This window comes from Indicator indicator, chromosome 12 (assembly GCF_027791375.1).
Source record: "Indicator indicator isolate 239-I01 chromosome 12, UM_Iind_1.1, whole genome shotgun sequence".
NCBI classification, from domain to species: Eukaryota; Metazoa; Chordata; class Aves; order Piciformes; family Indicatoridae; genus Indicator; species Indicator indicator.
The window spans coordinates 13,758,289-13,767,608 of NC_072021.1; the positions used below are offsets into that span (position 1 = coordinate 13,758,289).

The window sequence follows — 9,320 nt, forward strand, 5'->3', positions numbered from 1 at the left end:
CAATGCAAAGCTACCTCTGAAAGCTGAACTGAAAGCCTGATGTTTTACCAGCTTTCTTGTTATCTTTAATGCATACAAATCAGTTAACAAAGACAATGACAAAATGCTAAAAGTTCAAGTGCAGCGATTTTTGTATATTCTTAAAAGATACATAACAACTCTTAAAAAATGTAATATGAGCTTTATTGTAGATATAATTCCATAATCATTTGGAGATATGAGAATAAATACAACAAGACTTTTAAGTTACTGAAGGTGGGAGAAATGTATCTGGATAGAATTGTCTGTCAAAGTGACATACATCGTCTTGGACATTACCAAACCATTTGATTTCAAATTCTGTGGCTGATGCAGTTACCAATGATGACAGTGCTGAAGGGCCTATGCATTTTACCTCACCCTGAAATTCCTCTTTTAGTTTTTCTGGTATAAGATCCTGCCCCATAACCTGCAGAGTAAGAAAGAGGATAGGAAACAAGAAAATAACTTGCAAGAAAAGAGAAAATATGGCATTAATAACAGACTTTTAAAAGAAAAGTCCCTGAGACATGAGCCACATGCCATCTGAGAAATTTCCAAGTCACAATCAGGTTGTCTGCCTGTTGCATTCTGAAACCAGTGGGGAGAACCAAGAGCCCAAGCTTCACAACTGCACAATCCCCTGTGAGTTCTTTGCTCACTTTACAACTGCACCAACACCCTGATCTTCTCCTGGGGGTTGTTGGACCAAGGGAAGCAAGAAGGGAAGTTTTCTTCTCCCATCTTCTCCCAACCTTTCCAAACCCTGAGATAGTCTGCCCTCTTATGGATGAAATCCCAAAAGACTGACTGCCAACCCAGCAACGGCTTGGCTTTCACTAACTTAAGGCTGCAATATCAACAGCAAAGTTAGAATCTCACTGGTGCCCTTCTGTTCCTTAAGATAAAAGCGAGAAACTCTAAAAATAGCACCAAAAATGTTTAATCCTTATGAATAAAGTCATGCAACGTTACTCTCCGCCTTTGTAAGTCTTTAAAACAGAACAAAGAAATCATGTAAAAAGCAGGCCTCTGGCTTTTTCTGGGAGAGTTGTGGCCATCAAAGTAACCATTACCATTTCACACTTGTGATTCACTTCGTGGCACCTAGAATTCCTGAGATAAAATCTGCATCCCAAGAAACGCACAACAATGATGCATCTGCAAATACAGGTCCAGTGAGGAACTCAACAGCTCTGAGCATTCCCAAAAGGAGAATCTCAGCAGAAAAGAGACACACCTGCATGACACAGGCCAGCACTATAGAGGTATCACTGAGTTCCAGATAACACACGACCAGGGCAACCCACCCCAACTAATTTACCTTGCTTCCTGCCACAGTTAATTGGCCCAGGAGAGCATCATGCTGACATGACATCTTTGTGCCTGAACTGGCTAGAGTACTGCAATCAGCCTACACAGAGCTGGGAGCGTGCACACAATGAAGCAAGCTCTTACCTTGGTCATCATCACCACGGAGTTTTCATTGAAACCAAGTTGTGCCACTTGGTCATCCACTTCTTTTTGACCTTTTAGGTTATTCTCTAGTACAAAGGATGACTGTTGCAACTGGGTAAGCTGAAGTAGAAGTCTGAAATGAAAAAAGCACAGCTGGCAAAAGGTAAGTCAGCAAACCTAAACCAAATCAAAATAAAATACTTCAAAACAGCTTTTTCCTGACTGCAAAGAAATGTGTACTTCCATATCAGTCTACCATGGGTATGGTACATTCATGCTGTGACAGAGGCACCAAGATGTACTTTTGAGAAGTGACAGGCCAAGTGTCCCTGTTTGCCTGTGCAAACATTTTTCTCCCCACATATTTGTCACACAATTTAAATGTGGAGCTCGGATCTGCCAGCACTAACTGCAGCACGTCAGGTGTCCCACATCCTTATTAACACCTAACAAGACAGCAGCCCATTTTTGCCTATAGCAGTGAAAAGCTAGAAATTGGGAGTTTTAGCAAATATCAAACAGCCTTCCCACAGGACAACTCTGGAATATTTTCTAAAATCTTTCAGCACAGTTTCAGGTTCAAGGCAGTCACCACCATGATCTGGTGAAGGTTAGACACTGTGCTCACAATGTGGCTTCATGTCACAGAGGGACCCCATCGCCAGCTGCGTGACCAGAGGGAGCAGAGGCAGTTTCCAGAGTCCTCCTCAGGACTGTAAAAGGACTGTAAAACATGTCAGCAGAGGAAACATCTAAGTTCAACCAAGGGACTACTGGGACTTAGCAATATTGTAACTGAAACTATATTTAATTCAAGCTTTATGCATAAAGAACAATAACATTTTTAAAATCCACATTTACCAGAGTTAAATTAAGCAGGTATTATAAAAAAGGTCTGTATTTTTATGAAGAAAAGACTTCAGATTTCAGATGAAGTTTTTCAGGTAAGCATTATGAACATCAAAATTTACAAGTCTGAGCCAACAAATCATTTGTAGATTCTGTAAAGTTTTGATGGGGAAATGAAAAGGAAAAATGAAAAGTATTTTTAATTTGCAAAGCATTTTTGTTTCTAAGTTCTCATCATTATAATGTAAGAAAGAATGAAATCACAGTGAAAATGAAACAAAACTATTTCTTAATTTTAATTTTTCTTTGGCTAAACTAGAATAATCAATTATTCATGATGCTTTAACGCAGAACATTATTACCTACAAAAGCAATACCAACATCCCTCTTCCAGATGCAGTTCATCCTGCATAAATGTTTATGCAACATCCACATCTCACTTAAAATCCAACAGACCTGAAAATATTAGAAACTCTATTTGATGCATAAGCCCTGGGGAAGGGAGAAGCCTACCCTGGACAACTGTATCTGCAAATATAAACCACAATAAGACTTTGTGAAACTGTGTAGACAAGAAAGGAAATCCCAGAGTTTATAACTGTCTGAATGTGGAACCATACACACCAAAACAAGCACCACAAATTATTTTACTATGAATGTAGGTTTAATATTCAATCTCAGCACTAAATTATTAATTTCTCCCAAGCAGCAATTAAAGTCACTCTTAGCCTGAGTAACGTTAAAAGCTACCATATCCGTTTTTACATTTCTTAAGCTTGCCATAACAGGGCAGTTATAAAGTGGTCTCTGCAAACATTTGTGAAAGTTCATAAAATGGCATTGAATAGGTTTGGTGACTAATATATTACTGAGAGGCAAGAAGGAGGGAAAAAAAAAATCCAGGACTATTTTAACAAAACCAGTTTAATTATCTCTTTGAAAGATTATGTTTTGGGGATTTTTGTTGTGTGTAAGACTTTTAGGAAGTGAGGGGAAAAAAAGAAAAGAGCATTTTAATGCAGTCCTGTCAATCAACTGTCACAGCATTCATTTTTCAACCTCATTCATTATGCAGATTGGGATATTATTATAAACTACACTTTCACTCAAGCATGAGGCTTCAAGCAAATAAGTCAGGTGGCACATGCAGAAGGAAGACTGGCTGTCTTTGCCCTTTGGGGCACTTTTGCTGCTGCATCTCTAATATCAAACCAGGGAACAGCCATGTTCTAACAGGAGCATTTGTTGAAGAACAAGTTCTTTTGCACAGTTACTTGAAAAGATTAATCTAATAACATCACTGAAAAATGCTTTATTTCTCAACAGGACATGACACTGGTTTACATACTCCACTCAGATTTAGGATGTTCACAGCTACCATGCTAGTGAATTTTGCTTTTTAGCTATGAAGCAACAGGAAGAGAGAATCATAGAATGGCTGGGGTTGGAAGTGACCTCTGGAGATCATCTAGTCCACTACCTGCTAAAGTAGGTTCACCTATTTCAGGTTACACAGGAACGCATCTAGGCAGGCTTTGAATGTCTCCAGAGGAGACTCCAAAACCTCTCTGGGCAGCCTGTTCCAGTGCTCTGTCACCCTCAAAGTAAACCTGCTTCTAAGCTTAGTGTTGCCAACACTGAAACAGACATTTAAATTCAAAATGTAAACTGAAAATATTAAGGCTGAGAAAGATATGCTTTAATTGTTTAATTGATTGGGAGAAATTAACATTATTCTAAGAATACATTTAGTTACCTTGCTCTAATAAATGAGGCACATGCCTTTATCCCAACTTTCTTCAACACGTTCTGTTCCCAGGACCTGGAGGCTGTGCTTTCCCCTTTGTCTGTCCTTTCCAGTTCTTCTGAAGCGCAGAGGAATTCTTTCACAGCTTGGCTGCTGCTACAAGCCACTGCGTTCTCCTCCCTCTTTGTTTCTGTAGCTAGGCTGGACCAAGGACCTTCTTTCTGGCTGGCTGCTCTGTGAGGCTGCAAATTAATCTCCCTTCTGGCTGATGTTTTGAAACTACTGTCACTTACATTAACCTCTTCAGACGGATTTAGCTTTGTTTCTGGAATGACTAATGGCGATGAACTCTGCAGAAGGCTCATATAAGCTTCAGCAAGTAACTTCCAGTACCAGGGGTTGAAGGGATGTAAGCAGATCAGTTGCTGCAGACACATGATCTTTTTTCCTACATTTCCCAGACCCTGGTAAATGGCAAACTGCAGGTTGAGAACCATTGTTAAGTGATCTGTGTTAGTAGCGCTGTTTCTCTAGAAACAAAAGAGAATAGATTAAAACCAGAAGTGGAACAGAATCATCTTTCAGAGCCTAAGAATAATGGTAAGTATCACTAAAGGTAATTTTTAAGTTGTACAAAACTGTACTCTTAATTTTAAATGATACAGTTTGATAGAGATCATGCACCATCAGGCTCTAGTTGCCTTGTCCCATCCTGAACAACAAAAAGGCCCCAAATTCTGTAATTTGCTTTTTTTTGCCTTCAAGGTTTTATACAGCTGCCCTTTATAGTGTAAGCCACTTTTATATAAAATAAACAGCAGCAGCACAATTCTAGCAGACTTCAGAGCCTTTGGACTTCTCCTTTATGGGGAAAAAAAGCAATTTGTGGTTAGATACTCTTCTTGGTGGCAGTTTGGCAGCAAGTGTATGGAAATAATGGGGAGGCTTGAACTGTCACTTTTACAGTGGAAAGATTTAAGCACTCATTTATCCCCTTTCTTATAATTCCTATTACATTACATTAATTCTGCCTGGCAGAGCATGATATTTAGTCCCTTCCAGGACTACCAGCCTCCCTGCACAGGGAACTCATTGTGGTACAGGGTGTTCTGATTTCTAAAGAGTGATTATATCTGCACTGACAGTTACCCTCTGTTTAGCAAATACTCTGAGCACTGAACATCCTGAAGGATTATAGACACGAAGATTATTTTTTCAGAAAATGGTCCATATAAAAGACCTACTGGCAATATTTTCATGTTCAAAGCCTAAAAGAAAGATTGAATTATATACCATTTTTTCTGCAACATCCAGAGCCTCCTCATGCCTTCCTAGATGAGATAAGCATCGAGCCTGGCCCTCTTGGACATCTCGTCTCATTGCAATGTTATTGGCAGGTAGGAGTAGTAAGCAGTTGGAGTATTCACACAGGGATTTCTAGTAAGGGTAACAAAGAGAAAAGCCAAACAAAACAGAGAGAGATTTTAATTTAAAAGCAAGCCTGACAATACATTTTCTTTATAACTACAGTCACAAAGGGAACTCAGGAGCTGAAATCCAGAGTTTCTTATCTTTGGACTCAGCTACTGCTTATGTTAGCAGCAGACAAGGGCTCTAGTGCTATGCAGCTGAGTTTTGACAGCGATGAGCAACCTCAGCCTTAACTCATGTTTAAGCCCTGGCAGGACTGTTCACCTCTCCTCCACCAAGCTCATCTAGAAAGGATCATCCACCAAACTGGGCAATATGTGACACAAGGTATCTTTCCATAAGCTGCAAATTACTACCATCAGAGCACTCATCCTAAATTTGGGGGACGTTGTTTCAAATCCACTACATTCTCCATGGGAGGGTTTGAGTCTCTGAGTATCTCATCTCACATGAATAATCAGCAGACTGAAGAATACAGTAAGGAAAGTGCATCTCCATTGTTCCTGAAGGGTGGTTCTAATTTCCATGAAATAATTAAATATTAATTTGGCTAAGGAAAAAGACAAGAATGAATAATACTCATGTAGCTTAATGCTCAGAGCACTCGCTAGGACTCCAATTAACATTTAAATACATCAAGTATTCAGTAAAGCTAAGACTGGAATCTTAGTTCCTCTCCCCTTTGTGTATGTGCTCAGACCAGACAACTAATGAGCAGTGCTCATTCTCCTGTTTCTCAAGACGAGTATTTAATTATTTCTTGCAAACTCAAATGGTTCTAACAGAAAGAGCTTCCAGGCAACATACTCTAAATACTTCCTATCAAAATGGCTGAAATATTCTTCTTCCCTAGTGTTAAACTCACATTCCTTCTCAAGCAAAAGAGGGAGCTCTTCTCTGCCTAGTGAGTGCTGCAGCAAATGGCAAAAATGGATCAGACCAGGGTTGCAGAACACCTGTTCACCTTGTTATGAGACTAAGCGACATAACCTGGCAAGGATCAAGTAGATTCTACAGTTATCCATACCCTGAAAATGAGCATGGCTTAGATGATTGCTGTCTCTGGCATTTCCTATCAAGTGGCGTAGACTGCTGTAAAAAAGTATTCACAATTAAAGAGATTACTACTCAGATTTACTTATTTCCATCCCCATTTCTAAGGTCAGTGCTCTCAAATATGTAATTTAATGTGCAGTCTAATTCTAGTTCTGTCATTGATCCAGGTTAGCAACAATACCGAAGGACTAGACATTTTTAAAAATGGATCACTGCAACAAAAAAACAGTTAGGAAGCAACAGTCTGTTCTGCTAGCAAACCTGAAGGGGTGTCATTCTCTCCTCAGAGGGCACCACAGCACACAGCAAGACGCAATCTGCTCTTCCTAAGGGTCAGCAGCCACGTCTGACTGCAGCCTGAGGCATCTTTCTTCTCAGCATACTTTTATGAACCCCTTCAGGGCAACTCAGCTGAGACTGGAAAGCATCTGTTGGGTATAGACAATGCAGAAGTAGCACTGGAAGAACATAAAAAAGCCTAAGTCAGTGCCAGCTGAGGTACAGAGAGATCCACAGATCTAATGGGCAAGGCAAAAGGAGTGGAGTCAGAAGCCGGTCTGAGGGCTTTGAAATCAGGGAGTCTGTAATGCAATCCATAGCCTGGAAAAAGAAGCTCTTACAACTGAAACAAAGGCAGAAGTGGCTGATTTCAACCAGGAAACAAGGTAATACAAAGCCAGATCCAGCAACTAGGATTACAAGGCAGGAGCGCACCAATGATCAGGAACATGGCTCAGGAAGTAGGCAGCAGGGCATGGTCTAGGACTACAGCAGGCAGGAACAGAAAGGGGAACATAAACGCACCTCAAAAGCACAACCAGCTGTCCAAAGCAAGGGGAGGCAGCAGAGTGCTGGGACAATTAATTAACAGTGACAGTTACAGTCACTTTTCCTCTGGAAGCAGAAAGAGCTCTGAGAAAGGTGAGCAGCAGCCAGGTGTTTGCCAGTAATCTGATAACCTTTGTGGTATGTGACATTATCCAAACAAGAGAAAAACCTTGTGCTTAACTCTGGCTGACCACGACCTCCATGGCCACCAAGACCAGCTCTGCTCCCTACTAAACTGGATGTGCAAGCCTGATTTGGGTGCATAGCAGCATTCCAGTGACTTCATGATGGCTACTGGAAAGATGTGTGGCTGGAGGCGCCTGCCAGAACAGTCTTCCATCGTGGCTTGACCACAGCTCAGCCATCAGGACAGCTCTCCACCAGGTCACCATAACTGTCGTGGGGCTGTCACGCCTTCAGCACAAACGAGGAACCATCAAGCAGGATGTAACCATGCCCTGGACCCTGCACCCCCGGGCCGTGGCTGAGCTGAGAGGCTTTTATATAAATAGACACATACACACACACACACTGCACACCGGAGGCTGTAGAATCACCCCAGGCTGTAAGCCCTAACTTTCACCGACAGAGCTCAGGCTCCACGCCGTGCGAGAGCCCTGGAAATACCTCAAAGTCCCGCTGCCGGTAGGCCCAGTCCGCCCGGAACTTGCTGGCCGTCAGCCCGCCGGCGCCCTCCTCGCTGGCCGCCTCGCTGCTAAACCACTGCGGGCACAGCACAAACCAGTCAGGAGATGCTGAGGCCACCCCCGCCGCCCCCAGGCCGCCCCTCTGGCCGTTCCCGCCACCTCCCGCCGCCCCCGGCTCCTCACGAGAGGCTCGCAGAGCTTCGCGCCGCAGGACGACACGGGCTGCCCGCCCGGACCCCGCTGTCGGCTCGGGGCGAAGAGGGAGTCCTCGAACTGCCAGCCCAGCAGCGGCTCCATCCCGCCGCTCAGCTCGGGCCGGTGTCCGCTGTACGGCAGCAGTGCGTCCCCTGTCGGGCCGCCGCTCAAGGAGGTCCGCCGCAGGCGGAGGGCGGCGAAGGCGAGCTACCAAGCGGACCGAGCTAAGGGCGGCGCGGGCTTGAAGGGACGCGGCGGGCAGCGGCCACCTTGGGCGGGGCGCTGTAAGGGACGGGACTGCGCTGCGTCGCGCTGCCCGCCGGGAACTGTAGTCCTGACCGCCGCGCCTGAGGTCCTGCTCCCGCCGGCCCAGGCGCCCCCTAAATGCTTTGTATCCTCCGCCACTACGGGGGCTGCAAAATGAAAGTCAGCTACGGTAGGGCAGGCCCCTCACCAAACGGGGAGCTCCGCTAGGCCGGGACACCGCCTGGCCGGAAACGGGGGCCACGGCAGCCCAGGTGCCGTCGGCCTTGCCGAAGGCGAGCCCGTCCAGCGAAGTGTGAGCAGAGGAAGGCGCTGCCTTAGAGCAGCTTGTGACTCCTCGTTTCTGGCGTTTGCGTCGGTTTTAAGGGGTGGGTGGTAAACGGCTGCGGCTTGTGCTCCCCGATGGGCAGCAGAGCCGAGGGCACCGACCTGGCTCTGGCGAAGAACTCGGTCACAAATCACTGTAATGGAAATGTTGTCAGATCTTGTAACAAAGAGTCGAACCGAAGTGTTCCCAGCTTTGATAAATTAATTGCATAATTTTAGAGTTGTTCTGTTGGTATCTTGGCCTAGTGCCTGTGTGGGGGTGGGTGGGAGTGTATTTCAGTAACTTTTCCATTTGAGTTCAGTTTTGCCCCAAAGCAGATGGGGAAACTTGTGAAATCTCAGGCTTTTTGAGACAGGATTTCCTAAAGTCTTCTACACTGTGCTATGACAAATGGGGACATGACAAAGTGAAAACTGATACTAGAACTTCAAGATGTAGAGATTCTCAGATGTGTTGCTGCTCATTAACAGCACCTAGATGAAGTTACTACAGCTTTCTG

The 9,320-nt window shown here is 44.1% G+C and overlaps 1 protein-coding gene across 1 annotated transcript; it reads right to left on the bottom strand.

The window, feature by feature from the left end:
* Positions 1 to 241: 241 nt before the first annotated feature.
* C12H8orf76 (chromosome 12 C8orf76 homolog) lies at positions 242 to 8,331 on the bottom strand. The gene is made up of 6 exons (XM_054385590.1): positions 8,218 to 8,331; positions 8,015 to 8,110; positions 5,366 to 5,509; positions 4,082 to 4,602; positions 1,477 to 1,609; positions 242 to 448 (listed from the first exon to the last, which is right to left on the bottom strand). Exons 1-6 carry the CDS (start codon positions 8,329 to 8,331, stop codon positions 242 to 244), a joined length of 1,215 nt encoding a protein of 404 aa, XP_054241565.1.
* Between the last annotated feature and the right edge of the window lie 989 nt (positions 8,332 to 9,320).